General features: G+C 44.5%; 1 protein-coding gene across 1 annotated transcript in view; it reads right to left on the reverse strand.

The window, feature by feature from the left end:
* The window catches only part of GPC1 (glypican 1), a 215,669-nt gene that overhangs the window by 94,086 nt on the left and 98,227 nt on the right, over positions 1-23,356 (reverse strand). The window contains exon 2 of the mRNA XM_052804994.1: positions 12,613-12,771. Coding sequence (XP_052660954.1) covers positions 12,613-12,771 — 159 coding nt within the window. The remainder of the gene's footprint in view (positions 1-12,612; positions 12,772-23,356) is intronic.

Raw genomic sequence — 23,356 nt, forward strand, 5'->3', positions numbered from 1 at the left:
ACAGAAATGCTTATCACAGTTTAAAGGCAACAACAAAGATAAGCTATTTTTTTTTCTCAGGTAACAGTTTGAGTCTGTATCAGTTCACCTGTGATGTTTGAAGTACAAAAATACAATTTCACTGGCAATGCACATTTATTATAACTGTTATTATAGCACTGGAAGATCTCAACCACACTGTGCCAAACACCGAAGAAACAAGTAATAAAAACATCACCCCTCTCTAAAGCTTTTGCTGTCTAAATATGTCATTTTCTCTCTTTTAGACAACAAAAAAAGGGGTAATCACATAAAGAGGTCTTTAAAGATATCACTTAACCAATCATACTTGATGCAAATTTCTGTTGAGCAGACTGAAAAGCTCCTGGACTACTCTGCTCCTGTAATTATATACCTCACAGCAAACCTACCTTACACATCTTACACAAATCTTCTGTGCTGGGGATCTGCTTTAAGATGAATTTGGGGGAAGATCAGCCAAACATGTGAACTGTTTCTAAGGCTGAGATTAAGGAAAGGAGTTGGTGCTTTACAGCAGGACCAGCTACCTGCCTTTGCTTTTTTCCCCCAGAAGCTGTCCGGTTGCGGCACGCTGGAGCAGGCGGTGATCAAGGGGAGGGAGGCAGGCTGGCCCAGCGATCAGGTCTGCGGCTCTTTCTGCACCTCCTGGGCTAGCAGCACACACTCAGCTGCCTGGCAAAGCATAGAAGGCAGCTGCAGGAGCACTGGGCTCCCAAAATGGCTGCTGCCGATTTGATGCCACAAACCAGAATCTCCAGGGTGAAGGTGGGGCCTTATGTTAGATTTGTAAAGACTACAGTCAAGTCTGTCTTATAATTGCAAAGCCAAACATCCCCATATTTAGGGAAAGGAAAAAATTCAAGTTGCTGGTGAAACCTTAATTCAGCTCCCTGATGTGTGTGCATTATGATACAATCTTTAATTAGCCTATGAGGAAATTAATAATTATGTACTGAGTGCAGGATTTGGCTGCTGTACAGTAAATAATGTACCATGTTACCCAATGAATGATGATGATTCAGCAGACATCATCTATCATATGCCCCGCAAGGGGCCTGTGAGAAAAAAAATAGTTTAGGATCACATCATTAAAGAGTGAGTTTCAATAGTTTATTTGTGCCAGAGAGGGAAGCACAAATTCAGACTGCATGAGAAATCTCAGTTCTAGTCTTTCTCCTTCTTGCTTTTTCATGCTGGACTATGCAAACATGAAAATATTTAGTGTTTCTTATCTGTTTCATACAGCAGACATGGTCAAACAGAAGCTGGACTGTGCACCAGTTCAGGGACCTGATGGTGACAGGTCAGGCACTACCAGGAAGGCAAACGTGCTACCAGGCTGGGCTTCATCACAACCTGCAGGGAGCTTGACATGGCGAGGGGATGAGAGGAAAGCTCACCCAGCTTAGATCAACCACGTCTTCTCCAACCTGACTAAAAACTACTGCAACAGACACGAAAAGCAGAGGATGCCAAATCCTGCAGAAACAAAACCAATTATACTCCTTTCAAAGAGCTCCTCAAGCTGGACAAAATTCAGGTTTGAAATAGCCATGATTTTTCTGAGCTCCAGCAAATGCATGCCTGACATTTAAAATACTGGCTGTTTTTGTCATGGGTACAGCCAACTGCGTAGACTTCCTATTCACTTGAAAGTGTGCAGGAGGAGGACCAGTTGGCGCTCCCAGGCTCTTGATGCCAGCCAAAGCGGTGAGTGTTGGAGGAGGAGGAGGAACGCTACCTCTCTACCGTTATTAACTGGGAGCCAAAATTGGAGAGCAAATATTAAGACAAGTCCTTGATTTACAGTGAACCAAGACAAACAGGATGCTCTACTTCTGCCCTCAGATGTCACAAATAAAGCACAAAGCAAACAAATTATGGCTATATATTATTCTTGGATATTTCCACCTAAGCCCTTGCTTTTCCTAATGACTGGGAGGGCAGGAGCAGAGCCACAGGCATGTACGGGCATACCAGAAGAGAGCCCAAATCCTGCTCTCAGGAAAGTAAATTCCAGCCATTTCCTCCACGACAAGTTTACTACATGCTGCCGCGCAATACTTTTATTGGCATTCATTAGTCCTTGAGGACCAATTTATTCATTTTTAGCAGCAATAAAACAGAGGTTGCATTTTACAAGTGAATCGCTATACCGCTGGGGCTGTAGGAAGCTGCTCAATTATCTCCAGTGTGTTAAAAGCTGAATCCAGACTCGACACTGATCTTAAATTGTAACAAACATTATTTCCCCAAGCCTTGATTAACCAGCAGTCTGATCCGCAGCTTGCAGCTGTGTCGGGCTTTTGGGGAGGGAGATTGGGGGGGTTGGCTTTGTTTATTTATTTTAATCATTGCCATGCAGCTTGGGAACCTGCAAAGCAGAGACAGTCACCACTGGGGTGCTCAGCAGTGCATTACTTGCAAAACACCACTGGAAATGAAAACCAAGAACTTGAAGCCCCCAGTATTCACAGTGAAGCTACTCCTCTTCCTGTATCTGATTTCTCCTTCATTTAGAGCTTCATTTCTGTTTAAGAACAGCTGGAGTCCGCAATTTAGCATTCACATTTAACTAGATATTTGTGGCATTCCCAAGTCAAAATAACAAGCTTGTTACCTCTTGACATGTAAATATACTATAATATTCATTCCCAGTAACACCTATAAAGAATACAGCAATTCCTAAAATTGCAGCTTGCCCCATTTCAACTGAAATACACACACCTGTCTATATATGCACATACACATATATATATATTTATATATTTGACCCTTTCCCTTAATCAGCATCTCCAAGCCACTGAGTTCCAATGAATTAATGCTCTTGACTGTACTGCTTTGAAAAATATCACAGCCCTCATTCTTCGTGTAAGAATGAAAATCCAAGCAATTTTCATGGCTCTCTTTATGGTAATTTTTCCTATTGTGTTTAATTTTGTTTCAGACTCTCATTTGGCAGCTCATGCAGGTTGAACCAGGGAAAGAGATTATGGTTGTTGTTTTAAGTAGCAGGTGTAGTGATCAACGTTGAAATGTATGCATCCCTCTTGGAGGTGCAGCTACGACAAATGGAGACAAGAGTTCCAGTATTACATGCAAAAATAAAGCTAGGTAATTGATAAAAAGGTGCTTTAGAGGGAAAAAATGAATCCTTGTTTCTTTTCTCTACTAATGAATGCAGCCTGTTTTTCTACCAGGGCTCTTGTATGGGCTGCTTTCATGCTGGCCTTCAGGTGAAACATGCACTGAAGTTACCCCCCTGGTCAGCAGGAATCATTGCTGAGCAACGTAGAGCAACTTTCTGCAAAAGACAGATCTTGCTGGAATAGCAGCTGATTAGAATGAATATTACTGAAGAGAAATCTTTAAGGACCCTTGATGAAACTAGCGTTCCTACATGTCCTCTCCTAAAGATGGGAATCTAGCTGAAGCATAATTCGTAGTGTATCCTACCCTTGGCTCCACCGACTCAAAGCACCTGATGCTGGACTCATATTTTGCGGAATCCGGTCCTGTGGAAGCTGGGTCTTCTGCCTTCTATTTCTCTTTACAGTGAAACAAACCCAGCTCATTGGCATCTTGGCCAAATCTGCAGGTTTAATGAGAATGACTTAACACTACTCAGTTTCTTCAGAAGTAGCTACAAACTACTGGGTAAAATGAGGGTTTTCTTTCCCTCTAACCTGGCTGATTTCAGAAAATACAAGAAAGAATCAAAATACCCCAACATAGCCTGGAAGGAAAGTGAGGCACTGGAAAAAGCTCTGCACATACTACACCATATTAACTGTGCTTTTAAATGCAAGAAGCTGTGCTGGTCTGAAGGGAGGAAATTAAATGAGAATAGGAAAGCGGGGGAGAAGTAAAGCATCCTTAAGCAGCCATAGCAAATACAAAGGTGAAATGTTGTCAGCGAAGGCATTCAGCTTCTTTCTACCACAACGAGGGATTATCTTTGACTTTCCCTGTAGATAGATGAATTCTCAGCCTAGTTTTCATAGGCACAGAGCACCTTCAAGCTCCCATTCATACCTCTGGTGCTCATGCTACACTCTAAAAATCAGCCCAACTCCACTAATCACACAGGTTACCACATGCCAAAAAACTCTGTTATACCCTTGCACCCATTTATACAAGTTGTTTGCAGACCTCCCTCGTGATTTTGATCATTGCTTCCACTTTGGAAGGAGCCTTACACATAAAACCACTCATACCAATGACCCAGTGGCATTTAGAGCCACTGCCTATTCCCTCTTAGGTTGGGGGTGCTGAGAATGAATGTATGGAAAGGTCTTGGTTGATAAACCCCTGTAAGACACGGAATGACATGATGGCTTTTGCTCTCTTACCAGAAGAGGATCACTGTATTTTTAGGAACTAGAGGGACTTCTGGTCCTCCTGCACCTTACCCAAAGCCAAGGGACTTGAGCTCTGTTCCTATCTCTAGCACAAACCTGTCATATGACTTTCCACTCATCTCTTCCCTCCACAGTCCACTCACCCAAACGAGTTTGTTGGTTTGTTTGCTTTTGTTTAAGCAAAGTCCTTGGACCACAGGTTGAGTCTCAGCCAGGCAGGATGCCCTGCAGTGCATTACAGTTACAAGAAGCTTCTTGGATCTATGAATGTGCTACTTCAATGCCAATAACTAATAAAGCAGAATCAACAGTTTGCTGCAAGCATTTCTGATGAGAGAGAACAAAGTACTCCTATCATCTCAAACGAGAACAGGTATCTTGAAGTACTCAAAATAACACAACCTCCTATGTCAGGACATGCCACATATTTCAGTAGTGTATTTTCAAGCCTATTGTGTATGCCAATCTGTAAGCAGGGATAGCACCTTGCTGCTGGAGCCCTTGATGCTCCCAAATTACCACAGCACCCGGCTAGGAACAAAGATGTGATTCCTGGCAAGTACTAAGCTGGGGGGCAATTACCCACTCAAGAGCTGATTCAGAGCTCTTTGCACTTCTTTGCAATAAGAGCATCCCAGGAAATCCTAGTATTTTCCTCTTACGAGAAACACTGAGTATCAGAGAGCTGAAGGGTGAAAACTGCTTCATGTGGAAACCAGTAAACCAGTTGGAAGATGGCTGAGCATAAACTGGTCCAAGACACAGGCTGTTCTGCAGAGCCATGCAGAAAAACCTCAGCTGTTCATCTCCCGTTTCACTGCTCTGACCTCCATCCAGCCACCTGGGTATAATGCTTCTTCAGTCACTGAAGGCAACATCCAGTGCTTGTAATAAAAGTTTGGCTGCTTGGCTGCTTACTCTGTGAAATCAGAGGTTTTCAAAGAGATTCGTGCATTGATTCCTGAACGGTAAAATAAACTCTGCCAACACTTTCTTCTGAAATGACTATCTGGACATCACTAATTTCTTGCAAAATATGCCTGTGTCATCCAGTATCTCAGAGGAGCAGGTGCTTTCTTTTATGTCCCCAAGCAGATGCACATTTCACTGTTCTCTGAGCACTCAGAGGCAGCTTTTTTTGAGTGTGTGACAAAACATGGTGACAGCTGCTGACACCGAGATGCCTGATCTACCTTTTCTACCTAATCTGACTTCTGCAGGGATGAAGCAGCTCTTGGGGTGTGCAAGCCCTTGCAGGAGGCACCCCAGTGCAGTGCTGTCATCCCAGCCACTGCCACTGCCTTGTTTTGTTCTCTTTTCTTTCTATAAAAGAGAATATTGTGCCTATGCCATCTGTTAAGCAAAGTGCTGCACGTATATTGCAATATACCCTGCAGCACACAACGGAGCCTTACAGATTAAATGTGAAAAGAAGTGCTGTAAGGGGAGAGAAAACTCCAGGTGCTGGAGCTGTTACAGGTGAGTCTAAGCATTTGCTTTCCCGAGGCAGCTACCTGTCAGGATTAATCTTGCCGAGCCCAGGAATGCGCCTCGGTAGATGCCGCACCCCATTCCAGGAAACCATAAATACCAAACGAGATGCTCAGCACCACACATGAAAGCATCTTCTTTCTGCGGAGCATGATTGCGGGGGAGTGACAGCCGGACTAGCATCAGTCCTGCCTTGTGCTGGGGTTTTCTTAAGGTTGTTCCTTGGGGGAAAGAAGAAAGGAGGCAAGCGTGGGTGCTTGCTGCCTTCCTCCTAATGAGGCCTCCAAGGGAACCCCCTTACTTGTTTCTCTGTCCTGGACCCACCTGGGACCCTGCTTTTTTATTTCCAGGTTAAAGGACATTCTCTCTCTTTCTATCTCATCCCAAAACCAACCCTAAGGGCAGGAAGTCCAGAGGAGCCAAAGGAATCATCTTTGATAGCCCATCTTGTAAGTACTTTTGATAATGTGCCCCAGAGGCAAAGCTGGGGGACAACTGGGCTTCTTCGGAATGATGCTGCCCAAGCACCATGCAGGAGGGGTCACAAAACAATTAACAGTGCTTTGAGTAGCACAATTTTGCCAAAGAGGGTACCCCATGCCTGTCAGAGAAATACGGTGCAGGTGACGAACACTTATTTAGCAAAAGTGATTGACTCCCAGGTTTCTTTTCCTCCTGTTTCTTTGTCATGTCACTAGGAAAAAGGATTTTTAAGCTTCCTGCTTATCTCAAACACCTTCCCCCCCTTAATTCCCCCCTCTTCCTCGGTTTCCCTGACTCTACTAGCTTTTTGTTTGGGGGCTGAAGTGTTTTAGGTCTGGTTATAATTTTCAGATTGGAAAAGATGCCTGTGCACAGGCACTGCTTGATATTAGATGTTCAGTTATAAGACCAGCAGAAGGCCAATGCAAGACTGACGTTTGGAAAAGCTAACATCAGGTGAGCTGTGGAAGTCATCCCGATGTCCCCACCATGCACCTGGAGGGACGGCTAAGCCTGCTGCCCTGCGGGCACTGGGACCCGCTGCCACTTCCCATCTGCCCTGGATGCCCTGGGGGTCAGCGCTCTTCCGCAGAGCTGAGCCCATGGCCAAGGCCACCAACTGAGGCCACACACCACATTTTCAGGGGCAGAGCCCCAGCGTGGGGACTTACCACAAAAAAGAGTGTTCCTGGCTAATTAGGGGCTTCTGGATCAAAAGCAATACATTTAAAGTCCAAACTCAAACGCTTGGCCCTAGGGAGCAGCCAGTGCTGATGCCAGGGGCGGCGGGAGGCAGCCAGCTCACCGAGCACAGGCTGGGACTGCCACAGGGACACCGCTGACTCTAGAAGTGCTCCTTTCCACAACCTTTGAAACAAAGGAATTTATTTCAAAACACAGCAGCATTTCCATATCTTGAGGTATAACCAGCCCCTGGAAGATTTCTTTCCTGTTTCTACATAAACATAGTATTTTTTAGGCAGCTCCTCACCAAACCCAAACCACGTGATACCTCCATGAAACACCCACAGCCGAGAGCAGTGGCAGCAGGACGCTAGAAGTGCAGAGCAGTTGTGTTGGGGTAATGTGTTTGGGGACACAGGCACTGCAGTGCCTGTGGCCCAGACAATCATTGCTTTAGTCTTGTGTCAATCATTTTCTGCACAGAGTAGTCCCACATCTCTCAGAACCCATCTTTTGGTGTGTGTGCCACCAAACTGGGATACCTTAAATTTTCCAGCTGGCAGGGTTTGGTTCATGTTATCATCAACTGAGAAAACACCTGCAAAATTCAGATGCAGGTCTGGATTTTGTAGTCCAGGTTTAAAGTCAGCGGGGTAGGACAGAGCTCTGCCTGCTGGGCTTACTCCACAGCCTCCTGAACAGCTTCCTTAAGCATCCACAGTATATGTAAATGAATGTATGTGTATATGCCTCTCTCCCCAAACAGTCCTTTTAGGGACTGAAACATTAGGTACTGTGGGTTAAGTCAGTTCCTCTGACAAAGACACATTTGGTTGAATTTTAAACAAGGGACCTTTAGAAATCTCTAAAATTTAAACCATCAGTGAGTGTGTAACAGCTTCTAGGACATTCCCCACCTTGTAACATTTAAAACAATGATTCATCTTCATAAGAAATATGTAACTGTTTAAAACTAACTCTCAGATAATGTTAATTATCTGTACGGTCTGTGTTTCAGCATACACAATTTCCAGCTACCAACAGTGGACATTACGAAAGCTTTTACATGACATCAGCTTTCCAATGAGCAGCCACTTATGAAATACATAATTTTTAATCTGCATTTGATTGCCACAGCTTAAAAATCCCAGAATTTATGAGAGCTACAAATCATTTTTAGACTGTGCAGTGTGGAATAAAAGCCAAGATTTTCAGTTCGGCTTGTTGATATTTCCTGAAAACATGAAACAATTCTAAAAGGACAGATTTCCTGGCTCACAGCTAAAGGTCAGCAGACACACAGGGAGCGCTTGCTAAGTGTACCAAAATGATTGGGAAGGAAAGATTGGCACAGCATTGCAGTATTATTAAAAAGTGATTTAAGTGGGGAAAAAGGGAGAAAAGAGAGAGACAGACAAGGATTAGACTCTCAACAAGCGAGCTTTCATCAAGACTAGAAAAACAGCCTTGTTCCTTGCTGCTTGCAGCCCCTCACTGTCACTCTTAAGCACCGCTTGCTCTTGCTCCCTCTTTCCATGTCCTCTGCCAGCCATGCAGCCCCAGCCCGTGCAGCCGTCCCAGGCTGCACTGGCTCTGAACGCGACTGCTCTGACCAGGCATCACAAATCACTCCTCTGGCCTTTCCTGCACGGTCCAGAGGTTTTTCTAGGCTCATCCCTGTAACAGATTATGGAGGCACAAGCTTCATTGGGAAGGACAGGAGTTTGAAAGTCCCAGGACTTTGTGCAACACTGACATACAGTTGTGTGACATGCAAAAAAAAAAAAAGCTCATTTTCCCAAGGAATCCCCCCCAACCTGCCCAATGTTTATAACTTGCTCTCAGCACAACTCAAGAACCAAAGGACTTCACTGGCTAACTCCCGTTCTGCAGCCGGCAGAGGGGGCAACAGGCAACTCTCATCAGTTTCTTGAAACAATCTGCTTGAACAAAGTTCCTTGTCAAAGTATTTCATTTTATAACAACAGATACCGAAAATTTCCCATCCACTGAGATGATAACCGTTTGAAAACAAGCACATTCTGCAATTAAAATCTCTGAGGCACGTATAATTGTCAGTAGCATCTTTAAAACAATATTTAGTACCAGTCTCAACATAGACTGTCCCAGCTCCCTCCAAGACTCCCATCTTGTTTTCATTTTCATTATTCAGGTTTTTCTCTTAAAATTTGGGGTATGTACAATTTTCCAGGCAAATAAACTCTAACCAAAACCAACCTAGCAGCCTTCAGTAGGTCCCTGCCACAGGCTGTGCACCCAGGTAACTACACCCCCCCCCCAGCCTGACCAAGAGCCGTGGGACATCAGAATTAACAAAGAATTTGTGCATATAATCCTGCTAATGAAATACCGCTACCCTGATCCCAAAGTCCTCCCTAACACTGACTTATCAAAAGCATATGATCCCATCGCTCCCATCACTCCCATCCCAATCAGTGTGCTTTTTTTTCTTTTTTAAATTAAAACCAATCAGCTGTAGAGCAAAATTCTACCTTTTCAGCTAAAAGGTTAACACCAAGCCAATGACCACATGTCTAGCTCGAATCTGATGCCCCTAAATCCTGCTAACTACAATAAACTAAAGCAAAACAACAAATGCACTAGTAAGCAGCTAAGCAATACTGTAGGCTGTTAAACTTCAAATTCAGCCCTGGCAGATCCTGGAGGAAGGGCATCCCAGAAGGCATGTATCCTCTGCTATGCAGAGAGAGCACTCAAACCATAGGATCCTGTTCCACATATATCACTTTCGAATATATGGCCATACCTATCATATGTCATCTGTATTTCAGATGTATATTTTCTCTAAAAATACTTTCTATGAGATAAAGGACACTCTGCTCTTAGCCACAGTGTTTGCCCCAAAAGCAGCCAGTGAGACTGAAACAACAGATTATAATTCCTTGCAACGGGACAAAGCCATAGCTCAGAGTAGAGGCGCTCTGACAATTTAGGGCTTTACAGAGCACAACCTGCAAGGATGAATTATTCTCTAAAGCAAAATGTTGAACACTAGCATGGAGAATATTACTTCAGAGGCAGATTGCTGTACCCTTGCTATTTTCTAGCTGGAGCTTCAGGGCAATTTACAAGTAGAGACTATTGCCATGATCAGCGGTGAGATTACAGAAGCAAGATTTACTGTGATAAATCTAAAAAAGACAGCTCCAGGCCTAAAGTTCAATATGCCACACCTGCTAGCAGAGAATATATGAATAATCTGATCTCCAGGCTGCAAATACTATGAGAAAGTGTTAGACATCCCCATCCAGTGGAGCCTCCTCCACTACAGCCTCCTAAGGCCAAACGAAATCACTAATATGAAGACAAGCTGTGCATCCATACCTCTGCAACACCAAAACCTGCACTCTAAGCTGCTGCTAAGGAAATCCAGCAAAACCAGGCAGCCGGTGCCAGAAAGACTAGAACTCATCAATCTGACATTAAAAAACTCTTTTATTAAACAGCTTTAAACACCGCTACCTGCAACAAGTCTTGTTAACTGTGAGACTAATAACATTAACTGGAAGATAGGGTGGTTTCTACGGCAATGTTTCAGGAGCTGAGGTGATTCCATTGCCCCATCACCAGAACTTCCTCAATTTTAAACCATCTATGCAGTAGCTAAAGAAAAAATAATAATACTGCTTGTAGGTAAAGTCATACTTGAAACTCGGACATAATGTGATGAATTGTTTTTTTTAAATCATGTCTTGCATAAATTATAAACTCTATATTGATTGCAAGGGTAGTTAAGCAAACCAAAAAGGTATAATGGGAGCAGGAGACATCTTCTTGGCCTTGTGGGCTCAAGTGACGTTATTCCCACTGCAAAACACCAATGATCTGTGCATTATGGTCTTAAGTAATACTTGGCTTATTGAACACTTACTTTATTTGATGCTTAAAAGAAACTCAGGTATGCACCACAGAAATAAAGATCTCTTTTTGTAAAATGCTGGGGAACAAGGGAGAAAATAAAAAAAAAAAAGGAAAGCCCTTACAGCTCTAACTGGCATCTCAACACAAGCATCCCCCTTTCATATGCTTGGTTTTGCTTACTATTATTCTTATGGCTGTTACTATTATTAATCCTCCAAAACATCACACTCATACTAAACCAGTTCTTCACTAGGCAATTTCTGCTCATCAATATAATCCTCAAAGCTTCCATCCAATTTTGCACTCTCTTACGTGACAGATGTAGGACTATGTTCTTTTGAGTGTCTGTGGAAAAAATAAAGAGCAGATATACCAGCCAATGCTGCAACAGGCAGTGGAGGAAGAAGGTGCCAAGGCTGGTGGATGTTCTGCATTAACCCTTGCAAAGGGCTGGATTTCAGAGGTCAGTGATCACTCTCAGTGGCAGCTACGTCAGGTCCCATTCAGACATTAGTCTGAGCAACCAGCATTGTAAGGCTCTTTTGAAAATCCTGGTTATCGCTTTTTAAGGCAGGTGAAAATCAATTAGTTTTGAGCTTTTAAAGGAATGCCTTTGCTGTGGCCAACCTTGGCCACACAGTTACAATGCATTTTGCAGAGATGCACTGCTTTTTCTTTCTATTTAGTGCAAAAGCATTTAATCTTAGTTATCAGCTCCCTGAAGGTCAGGCTTATTTCTTTAGATCTATTATTTACTGCTTGAAATTTCCAGTTCCACCTTTCTGGCTATTACAGCTTCTTTCCCTAACTCCTATTCTTTTCACGATAACTCCATGTGATGACTGTTGATAAAGTTAGGAGGACTGTGATTCTAAATGTCTGACCTTCTTCAAAATCTGATAATGGATACAGTTTCTGAATCATAGGTCACCTCAATTTTGCCAATAAACCATTTATTTCCAGTGGCCTTCAGACCTTGAGGCTTACTCTGCACTGCAAAATGGATTCTTCAGGGAACAATAAAAGTAAGAGAGCCATCCTTAGCCTTTGCTTAGCACATTAGGAGGGATACTTGTACTTTGGAGACTATGTTTCTCTACGACATCTTATGTGCCACAGCCTCTAAAACCCTCACTGCTGTACAACGTTTTCTGATATTTGTATGAAACTGAAAGGTATAAGCATCTAATGTGAACTAATCACCTTTTCATTTGCAATCTATATGGAAAGGACAAGAAAAATCCATGCCTCCTTAAACCCTCCCCACCTAGTGAGGGCTATCCACTCACCTTTACCATACTGTTCAACTTACAGCTCAAGGCATAGTGCCAAGTTTTACATCACTACCTCAAATGTTACGCTGCTGTGGTAAGACTCGATTACGCCATGCTCATAAAAGCTGTGTCAGTGCCAAGGTACGCAATTTGTTGGTATGAGTGCCTGCCAGCCTCCTTCAATGGCTTCACTGAAATGAAGTTCTCAAAATGACTTGGTCTTGCAAAAACACTGCCAGAGGTACAATTCCTATTGAAGGTCAACATTTCACGCAAACTATTGAGCAAGATGCAGAGGAAGGCATGTCGAGCACAAATCCCTGGATTGAACAGGCTTGGAAAGTTAAGTAGTGACTGGATCCTGAGCAGTGGGGAACTGAGCAGGTTTTACTTACTGTCAAAGCTTCTGTGCTGCGCTGTTAGGGTCGTCTGCACAGAGCGACCTGCCTCTTTCATCATGGCTTCAAATTCACTTCGGCTTTTGTTTGCGAAGTTCTCCTCCATCTCACTGGTGCAGCAGGTATAGCCTTGTGGGCAGATTCGCAGGTGCTCCCCTAAAATGAAAGAAAATGTAGTTGAATGGCCAGGTCTGGAAAAGGAAGGATTTCACTCCAGACAACCTCAGCATAGAAATATTCCAGCTCCCTAGTAACCTGGATCTGCATCAGGCTTTACATGTTTACCCCCTAATTTGAGTTACCCTGCATTAGTATAGTGGTTGGTGTGAATGCAGGTACAAATTTTCTCACTGCTGATTGTGAGGGAAGGAAAAGTGAAGGAGATAAAATTCATACATGGGGCAAGGAAAAGGGAAATATAAGTGTCTCCTGCTCAAAGTCTGCCCTAGAACCCAGCTCTGCCTAGAATTCCAGAAGACATGGAAGTCTCTGATTAAATGACATACTCATTGTCCTCATTAGACTTAACATGTTTATTAGAACAACTATTTGAAAAGACTTTGTCAAGAAAAAAACCCAACTCCAATGCGCTCACCCTCGTCCCAAACCAACCCCCCCAAAAACCTATCCTGAGAAGGCATTTCCATAACCAGAGAGGTGAGACAGAGACGTGCTGAATGCCAGTGGAATTTGGGTGACTAATTCCCCTCCACACATTTTGAAATCTGCCCATTTACTATTTTTTCAATGAAAAATTTATCTCCCAGAAAGAGATGAGACCACCCAAGAAAGGGTTGCTATGACAATCACTGACTGAATATACCCTGTGCTATAGGGAAGGACAGGAAAGGCAAGAGGACTCGGCAGTCAAATTGAAAAATTCTTCAGTATGGGAGCTCCTCCTGTCCTCTGCAATCTCTTTATTGTGGAGAAGCAAGCGTTTGCATAGGCAGAGTCAGCAACATTTTAAAAATAATTGCCTAAGTTCTTATGAGTCCTTACAAACAAAGACACATCCACCTGCAAACACACCCTACATTTCTCCTTACCCAGCAATAAGAATTCATTTGAATGAAATCAAACATCAGGGTTATTTTTTCTGAAGAATAAAAAACCTCCTTGTTCCAAGCATGCACTGAGATAAATCAATTACAAAGAAGTTACCATGCTTAACATAATTTGATTGGGATTGCCAATGATTTTGCTGGCAGTTTTACAGGACTGCTGTCTTAACGTCATAGCTGAGCTGAAACATATATTTAAAACGGTGTTTTATCTTGTGTGTCTTGACAGCTTCAAATCCTGAACTTGCACAGTCCTACAGAGTTTCCCATTAAAGTCCTTAGCTATTTCCAGGATAGAACCCTTAGCAAATGGGTGCCTTAGGGTAAAGGGTCTTTGAAACTGGGCATGTCCCCTACCCTTGTGAATGCCATGTCATTAGTAGCTTGACTAAGAGCAATTTTGACCGGAGTGCTCTGTAGTTGATGTATTTTAGGCAGAAGCCATTCAGGATGAGTTTGCATTTTGCTGGCCCTTGGTTCCCTGCTCACAAACAGCTGTGGAGCAACCTCTGCAGGGTGCTGGGGTGAGCCCGCCCTTGGAAAACAGGTTATCATGTGCATTTGCACTGACAGAGCAGTCTTCCTGCCTATGTGATGGGAATTGCTGCTCACCAGCTTTCTTAGGAGAATAACTCCCATCATCAGGCTTGTGTCATGCTCCTGGCTGAGAGGAGCGTCAGGGAGGGCAGCATGTCCCGTGGGCTCCAGTCTCCCATGGGACCCCCCTCCCAGTCCCCGTGAGTACCCAGGCATCACTGTGCCACACCGTCAAAGCAACAGGAAAAACAGCAGCTTGCTTCAATATAAAAAATAGGAGTCAAATATAAACATCCTGTGGCTCAGCGCTTGTCATACCAAATGCAATTTAAGTTACAGTGCTTGCCTAAGCCTTTCCTTCCTTTATAAACTAGGTTGTTACAATTCATTCTCTGAGCTCATTTCTGTAAAGCTGCATTTGTACAAGAAAGTCATCGTGAAAATTGCTGACATGTGACAGGCAGGCAGAAAAAGGGAACAGAAATTTTTGACAAGACACAGCTTTGTTTCCTGTCATGGCAGATTAAAAACTTTCGTCTTGTCCAGCCTCTTCCGTCCGATTTCTGCTGCCACAGGATTTGTGACGAGGATCGAAGTTTTGTTGACAGTTGTTTTACTGCAGTATGCATCCCTCCACACTGCCTTGGTGCCCTCAGGACAAAAGGCCTTTTCAGTGTCCGGCCTCTCTGAAAGGACTATAAACAAGGAAATGGATCCCAAAGGATCCCAATGGTTCCCAAAGACTGCCTTTACCACCACCGGCTCAGTCGCTGATAAATTTTGCAGATGAGGTCCTGATCCTGCAAGCCCTTGCACTTGATAGCACCCAAAAGCATGAGCACTTCCACCACTTCTCCATGTGCTGTTACCTACCAGGGCTTGCAGGTTCAGCGTAAGCCACGAACAACCCTTTACAAATCTCCTGTTTTGGTAAACCAAGATAAAGCAGTGGGAACCGACTGCCTGGGGAACTCCCATCTCCTGGCCTGCTGCCAGTAAGCAGGGCCTGGCTGCGCAATGGTCTCCCCTACCTCCTCACGCAGGATTCGGGCAGGAGACCTGCCTGAAACTAGGGAGAGCAAACATGGCCACCCCAGCAAGGAGACTCCTACATGTTTGTCAAAGCTGTTGGTCAGGTGCGTTCCCCCGCACAGGCTTTAGAAATGAAAGAAAGGGGGAAAGCGTGGGGATTGCCTCTGGGGAAGAACAGGGCCTGGCCCCAGGAGGAAGATGGACGGGGAGGAAGAGCCCCGTGCTGCGGCCCAAGCTCCCTGACAAACAATGAAGAGCAGCAGCAGTGTGAGGCGCTCTAATTAAAACGTGACATGACCAGACAAAAACCTCCACACTCCCATCCCAGGCAAAGCAGAGTGCATGTTTCAGCAGGATGGCATCAGTCCAACACCTTCCTGTGCTAGCAGAGCTTCAAATAACCTCCAGCCAGCTGGCACCACAGAACAGAGGAGGAAAGAGACAGAGGAAAAAAAGACAGAAAGCAAGGGAAAAGTCACACCCATAGCTAAAATTGCTTAATTTTGCACAACTTTGTGAATGGAATATAGAATTTTTTAAATGCTTGAATTCAGAGCAGTTTCAATCCCTTTTGAAGGAGCATTTATCTTAGCTTTCTGCAGGCATTTGTATGGTACTCAGCACCACAGCACTTTATCTCAGTGGGAAGCAAAGTTTTTATCATTTGTCTTTGTAATTCAAAGTCAGTGCACAGAAAACAGTCTTACAGCACTATGAAAATGCTTTGCTTTCTTTGCTTTTTAACCTGACCCACCCTGGAAACATTCCCTATTATTATTTAACCTTTTTTTATTGACTCTAAAATAAACGCACTCTTGACCGTATTTTTGCTCTCCTTTTATTTCAAAGTTCGTTTGTTTGCTAACTTGACATTATGTCATTGCTGAAACTGCACTATAAATATCTCTGGCTTCACTTGGCAGGAGATTATCTGCAGATATCTATGGAGAGCTAGAGGTGTTTTACAAGGAGTAAATCTGCAAGATACAGTGTATGTTCTCTCCACCGCTGTGTCAGAGAAATTTCTCCCTGTATACAGCTGACGTGTTGCTAACCACTTGCTTGAGAGCACATGCTCCCGGCCCCTGCAAGAGCTTTACAGAAAGCAAGTGAGCACAGCAGAAGCCAAACCAGCAGCAAGCAGAGGGCTGCTCCAAATCTCCTTGAAGATAACAGATACACTCCCAGTGACTCAAGCCAACTCTGGGTCAGGCCCAAAGAGAATTACACTATCCCATATAAGTCTGTAACTGAAACCCAGCCATCTCTCCCAGTCCTTGACTTGCAACCCCCAGCTGAGCAGGCCTCGCAGTGGAGCATGGAGGCGCTCAGGGTGCATTCGATGGCTGAGCTAATACAAGCTCCACACTGTCCTAAGCACTCTGGATTTAAGACACATTTGCGAGTAAGAGAAGGTGCACTTTGGGATGCTCGGCTTCACTTCAGAAAACTATTGGCCTGCCCAAGCCTTCAGCAGCCAAAATGTGTGGTTCAATCCGGGTATCCCTGAAAGAGCCAGCCCTCCTGCAAATGCTGCCGAAGCCGGGGTGGGATGTAACCCACCGACTTCACGGTCTCTTGGAAACGGAGACAGGGCAGAGCATGCATGAAAACAGCATCGAACAAATATCTCATTCATGATTAACTGCCCTGGAGTGGAAAGGAATAGGCGAGAGGCTGATGACAAGAAAATACCACACTGCCTGGCTATGGGCGTGGATTGTCCTTCAAATGTCCTCTCAGCTGGCTAGGTTAGCAGATCATTTTGGCTATCAAATTCGTTACTGCGTTTGAGTGCTGAATATTAAATCACTTGACCACTTTCCCCTCAGGGATGGAGCCAGGCTGCTTTGTGGCAGTGTCCCCATAGAAGGAATAGCCAGGCCTGCAGCCACCACTGACATGAGCTGAGACAGGGCTCAGATCCCTGCTTCTTCCCCCACGTGTTCCTGGCCTCACTGCTGTGGCCCATGCAGGCTCCCCTTGGCCGTGGGCCCACCTGCCACAGGCTGTGCCGGGAGCCGCTGCAGCCACGGCGTGTAGCGTAACACACCGGGGCTGCAGGATCTCAGCTAAGTGAGTTCAGAAAAGCTCTCTAGCTGTTCACTGCTGCTGCATTTCACCCCACCATGAGGCTCCATAGCCACGAAAACAAGAGAGAAGGCCAGTCCCAGAGGTGTAAAATGCAATACTGAGAGAAGCGTCCTTGGCTCCTCTAACCATGTAAATAGCGTTATTTCTATCCTTCTCACAGGATGTTGGAGATTGAATTCATTACAATGTTTGCAGAAGGTTTGGGGTTATTTGGATGTGTCAGAGTATCTAAAAGCAAATTATTACAAAATCATTCCTCCCAGAGGTTAATTTATTTCAGGCTGTGATAAATCCATCATGATTCTTCCCTCATATTTGTAACCCTCCTCCCACTCGCTCACCAAACTGCTCCAAAAAGTCATCTCATGCTCCTAGATCAAAACTGAGCCCTGGCTGCCTCAATCCAGCCCCCCCCATGCTAGGACACCTACAGCCCAACCCCCCTCCTCAGGGGTTTCTGGGTGGACACGTCTCAGGCAATCAGGCTTGCTGAAGTCCTATGCTGCTGAGATCCCCCTGCCAGGCACAGCAGGGATGCCAAGATGCAGCCCCCAGCCAGCTACAGCCAGTGAGCACGACAGCACCGGGCAACAGAGGAGCTCCAGTCCTCTCCTACTGTCCCTGGTAGGCACTAGAGTCTGTTGCCCTCTCCCTCTTCACACTTAAATCCCATCCAGGCTAATGAGCATCACAGCCAGGAACTAAGGACAAAACAGTGTAATTCAGACCATTTTTTTTTTTAATTTTTTTTTTTTTTAACTGTGTCAGAGCATCTGCAGCTGATGCAAAACGAGCCTGGAGGAGGTGCAGATGTTAAAAATACCTTGCAAAGAGGTAGTGCAATGAAAGTAAATCCCCTTCCTTATGCCTCACAGCTTTTCCTGCTTCAGGTGTTCCTGTCCCCATCTCTCTTGAAACACGTATCTTTAAAGAGAACATGATTTAGTGCATGCTGATAAGTATCTGACAGCACAGCCTCTAGCACTAGTACCACGATGCTACCGTGAAACCCAGTCTTGTCACAGATAACTCCTAGAGGAAACGGGGGTACCCAAAAAACATTTGGACGAGGAGAGAGTTCTGGCTGACTGCCCTTGGAAGAGCTCTTCATGCCCTTTTCATTCTAGATGCACCGAGAAACATCAGCTGGCAAGCCACTTCCCAATACTGACACCCCATAATATTTGTGTAAGGTGTCCGGGAGTACAGCTGGTCTCTCACAGTAGCTGCTAACATCAAACTGAACTGGCTACCAGACTGCTCTATTAAGGAGAGTGCAAATCAGGAATTTTCCCATATTGCAAAGGCAGGTGTTAGCTAAGTACTGTGCAGCCTGTTTCTTTGATTTGCAGTCAGCTGTCGGCAAAGTATGATACCTTCTATTTTCTGATTATGTATTGAGAGTATCGTCTTTTTTGGCTTCAGTTTGCGCATAATGTCAGAGGAATCATAGCAGGCCTGAATGTTAAGTACTGTATGGCAAACATTCACACTTTGATAAAAATGCACTGAGCCATGTTCTCCCCAATCTTAGACATACCACAGGTTGAGGATATGCATGGTAGGGCAGGACTACGGGCTGGCCAAGAAATAAGGGGCAGAATATGGTCATGAGGAAGGGCTGTGCCCATGTGAAGTCATGATTTTCCTGCACTTTCATACCAAGAAGCACTCTCAGGATAAGAAACAGGTGGCAGGGTGTAACTGGGAACCAGCTTGGTGGGCATCTTGGATGAGCCAGACTGGGAGCTAACGCAGCGAGGGGGAGAGGACAGCCAGAGAGAACCTGTCTGCCTCACCAGCACCCTGCAGAAACCCCTCATGGACCTCAGCACGTGCTATGTAGCAAGACCCAGGTTAACCTCAGCCAGCCCAAGGCCACTGCAGAGCAGTGTCACAGCTCACATGTGGAGGACTGCAGGGAAGAAGCAGGCACTGTCTCAGCTGCTGCATCCATGCTGGCCTCCCCACACACATCGCTGCTGCCTCCTGGCCTCAGTAAGGCAAGAGGGATTTGACTCTAGCACAACCAACTCCTATTTCTCTTTGCTGCTGCTGAGGGAGTAGCTGAGTATCTCGAGGGACTGATAACAAGAGCATGAAGTCTTTTTAAGCTGCACACCACAGGTCTGAATTTGTCCTGTGTCAGCAGCTTTTATAATGCCTTACCATCTGATGGCTGATCAAATAGCTTGTGCTATCTGAGATGAACGAATGTTTTCGTTCCAGATAAAGAAAACAAGTACTACGTTCCACACCAGTGATAAAAACAGCAAACTGGAAAAAATAGCTAGAGAATATGCTTATTCTGTTAAAACAATGCACATGTTTAAGACAAGACAATAGCAAAACATTAAATGCTTGTTCCCACAGCTCATCATTCAGACCAGGATTATAGCAACAGAAGTGATCAACCAAGAGCAGATAATCTGTAAGATTTGCTCTTTCCACTCCTTACCTTTCTACTCCTACCAGGATTTAATAAACTACCAAAACACTCTTAACCAAATAAGACAACTTAATCTGGCTACTGCGTGGAGTTGGCTCCCTACCAGGTTAGCATTGTTCTGTAATTGCATTGCAGTGAAACCCGGACACAGTGAATAGATACAGGTATTTCTGAAAAATATCACAACTGGCATCCTTGGAGCAGAAAACCACTGATGGGTGGGAAGGCTTTGGGACTGCCCTGTTTCCTACCAACACAGGCCATTCAAGTCAGCAGCCTGGTTCCCAGGGAGCCGGGCAGGAGGGTGCAGGGGAGGCTGAATGGGAATTTCCTCTGTATTTGCTCTGTTCATGTGTCAAAATTTTTCAGGCTCCAAGGTTGTCAGCTCAGTGTCACACTCACACACTAGAAATGTGGTATCAATTTGTTTAATCCTAGACCCTGATGTCAGAGGAATTTATAAGGCAGGCAAACATGGGCAAAAAAAGTTGATTAACAGAGGGGAAAGAGCCACCTCTGTGTCCTGGAAAAATATCAAGTACCGAGTAGATAAGAGTGCCTTCAGAAATGACAGTCTGAAAATCCTAATGTCATCTATGTATGCTACAGTGACAAACTGCCCAAAGGAAGGGAACAGAGAAAATGTCACAAATGCTGACAACAGGCTTGATTCTTACTGAAAAGATCTGCACGAAAGCACTTTACCCATGCATTGCTCCTTTGGGTTTTGGGAATGTCTTTCTGAATGAAACAGAACACCCCTTCCCATCACACTGCTCCCCCAGTTTCTCACTCAGGACCTGGATCTGCCCTTAGCTACATGGGTCTGACTCTACCTCCAACTGCAAGCTGTGCACATGCAGCAGGAATCAGCACAGGGTGCAATGATGCAAGCCTGTTTTTAAGGACAAAGTAGGAAACGCTTTATAATTTGCAGTAGAAAATACCTTTTTTAGCGGTTTGAGAGAGGAAGGAAAGAATAAGGGCCAAATCCTGAGGTACCACAAGCAATGAAGGACCTCTATCTAGCAGACCTGACTGAACACACCAAAACCCAACGCTCCTCAGGTCCTCTTCTGGGCACTGGATCCTCCGTTGGGGAGCTCCTGAGCAGGTCTCTGCTCCAGCAAAGGAGATGATTCATCATGAAAGGCTTCAAAGGGGAGCCAGGATATGGTCTACAATTAGCACTCTCCAAATACATGAGTCTTGAAAGAAGCCTTCAGTTCAGACTAGACTAGTTGCAAGGATCATGGAGAAACACACAGGGAGTTCACTGTTACGCTCTTTCCTCTCCCCTTCTCTGAAAAACAGAAAACTTAAAAAGAATCTTAGACAAGGGAAGAATTATCTTGTCTCTTCACATAACACTTGTGGGGACGTATTGAAGTTGTGTGTCGTAATCCATCACTATCAACCTCTTTCAGAGTTGTCCTGAGCACATCAGCTTCTCACCAGATGTTTTGGTTCTTTTTTTTCTCTTTTTCTTCTTGGAACAAAGAGTCTTTTTATCCTCAGTTTGATGCAATCTAAAATAAGATCAAACTGGAAACCTATCACTCTTATCAGATGCAGCTTTGTTGGAGGCTTCATAACAACAGAAATATGTTATTACATAAGAGGCAGAGCAATTCATTAAGCAGAATCTTTTCTTCCAATTCCTTCTCAGAAAAATATCTGCTGGAGAAACTGTCAGCTCTTCCCTGTGCCCTGGCAGCTTGCTGCCAGAAGGATCAGACTGGAAAAGGAATCTCAGTAGTAAACTGAGAATTAAAGATGCATTTCCCACTAAGAGGTTTAAGAGGCGAAGGCTTTTGGTTTATTCTCCATTAAAAAAAAAAAAAAAAAAAAGCTTTGGGGCAACAATTCGTAAAATCCATGACAGGAACTTGAGGAAGGGTTTGGTCAAAAGCAAAAGGCTTCTCCAGTCCCACTGCTGAAGCCCTGCAAGGAAAATGGTGATACTGCACTTTGGGCTATTTTGGGATAAAGAGACTAAGGAGCTTCAGCAAGCTTGTAAGATTGTTGCTTAAGAATGGAGAATGCTTGTAGCCAGTCCCAATCATTTCAGTGCAAAGAACAAACTTGGATTAACCTTTCATGGAGAAGTCAGCATTTAGAGAACATTTCCTTCTAACCCCAGCAAAGCTGCTCAAGCAGTAGATGCTGGTGTGAAAACCATGAAAACCCATCTTTCTGGGTCTCAGACACATGCTCAACACTGGGCTCCTACAGAGCACCCCCTATTTCTTACCCCTCTGCCCCCCTCACAGGATGCTGTGATGAGCAGGACATACCACACCGGAGGAGGAGGCTGGGCATGATGCACAAGTGGGCTGCCACGGCTGCCCACCTTGATGAGCCACACTCCTGGTTGCTAGCTCGCCCAAGTGAGGACCGCAAGCTGCCTCCTCCTGCTCAGCACAGCTACAGACACTAGCACTGGGGACTGCGTGGGTGGCTCGTTCCCTTCCTGCAGGAGGATGTGTGTGTCCAAGAAGGATCTTGCCTTCTAGCAACAAAAATCTCCCAAGGGAAAATAAACAAACTAAAAAACCTCAACCACTCTGTCTGCTGGTAAGAATGAAAATGACTCCTGAGTTTGCAAAAAACCTTGTCTTTAAATAGTTATTAAACAAACTAAGTTCTTGGATCTGAATCTGATTCTGAGAGTTTGCAAACCAAACTGCGTATGCCTAAAAATTTAAGAAATTACATTTAATGACACTCATTAATCTTAAATTCCATAAATGTGTGTACACTTTTCAAAATCAAAAATAAAAAGATGCATGTCACGAACTGTCTGAACCCCACAAATTCAAGATCACCCTTTTTTAGATCTTTGTAAAAATTTAAAAGACTACCTATGCAGAGTTGGCTTGTGCCATAAATTAGGAGTGCTTATACTTCCTCTAAATCTCTTTGCTGTATGTGTTGGCAGGGATGTGGGAAGGTGCAGGATTGGAGGGGCAAATTTGGGTTGCTGTGGGGTTTTTCACTTTGCAACTTGAAGCTTTTATCAGCCCTAGAAATGCTTCATTCTTCTTCAGCTATTGCTTTGCTTTATTTGTCACATAAATGTTTTGGCCAGCAGCAAAAGTGCTGAAGAACTGTGGAGCTCTTTCCTACAATTTGAGCCACTGTGAAAGGAAATGGCAAGTATGGGGCAATCTTGTGGCAACATGAAATTGCAGACCTCCAGTTTGACAAAGCTGATGCAGCTGATGCAGAACTTGGATGGATGAGTACCAGCATCAAGGCTGGAGTCTTGCAGAAGCCTCTGGCCACTGCATGTCAGAGATCTGCAGCAGAAGGAATTAAATATGCTGCCTTTCACTTCTGGTTGCAGAAGCACGTAGGTGAAACCTGTGCCATTGCTCTTCTTTTTATGCCTCCATCTCATCTTCCAAAAGCAGATTACAGAAAGCTGCCTGTAAACCCGAAGATGCAATGGTTATCCATAAAGAGCTCCACTTCTACCCTTAAAATTAATCCAGTGGTATGAGGAGATGAGGGCATCAGTCTGGTCCTGCCACAACTGTTTCACGAACAGATTTCTGTTTCC

This window comes from Harpia harpyja, chromosome 12, assembly GCF_026419915.1.
Source record: "Harpia harpyja isolate bHarHar1 chromosome 12, bHarHar1 primary haplotype, whole genome shotgun sequence".
Classification (NCBI taxonomy): domain Eukaryota; kingdom Metazoa; phylum Chordata; class Aves; order Accipitriformes; family Accipitridae; genus Harpia; species Harpia harpyja.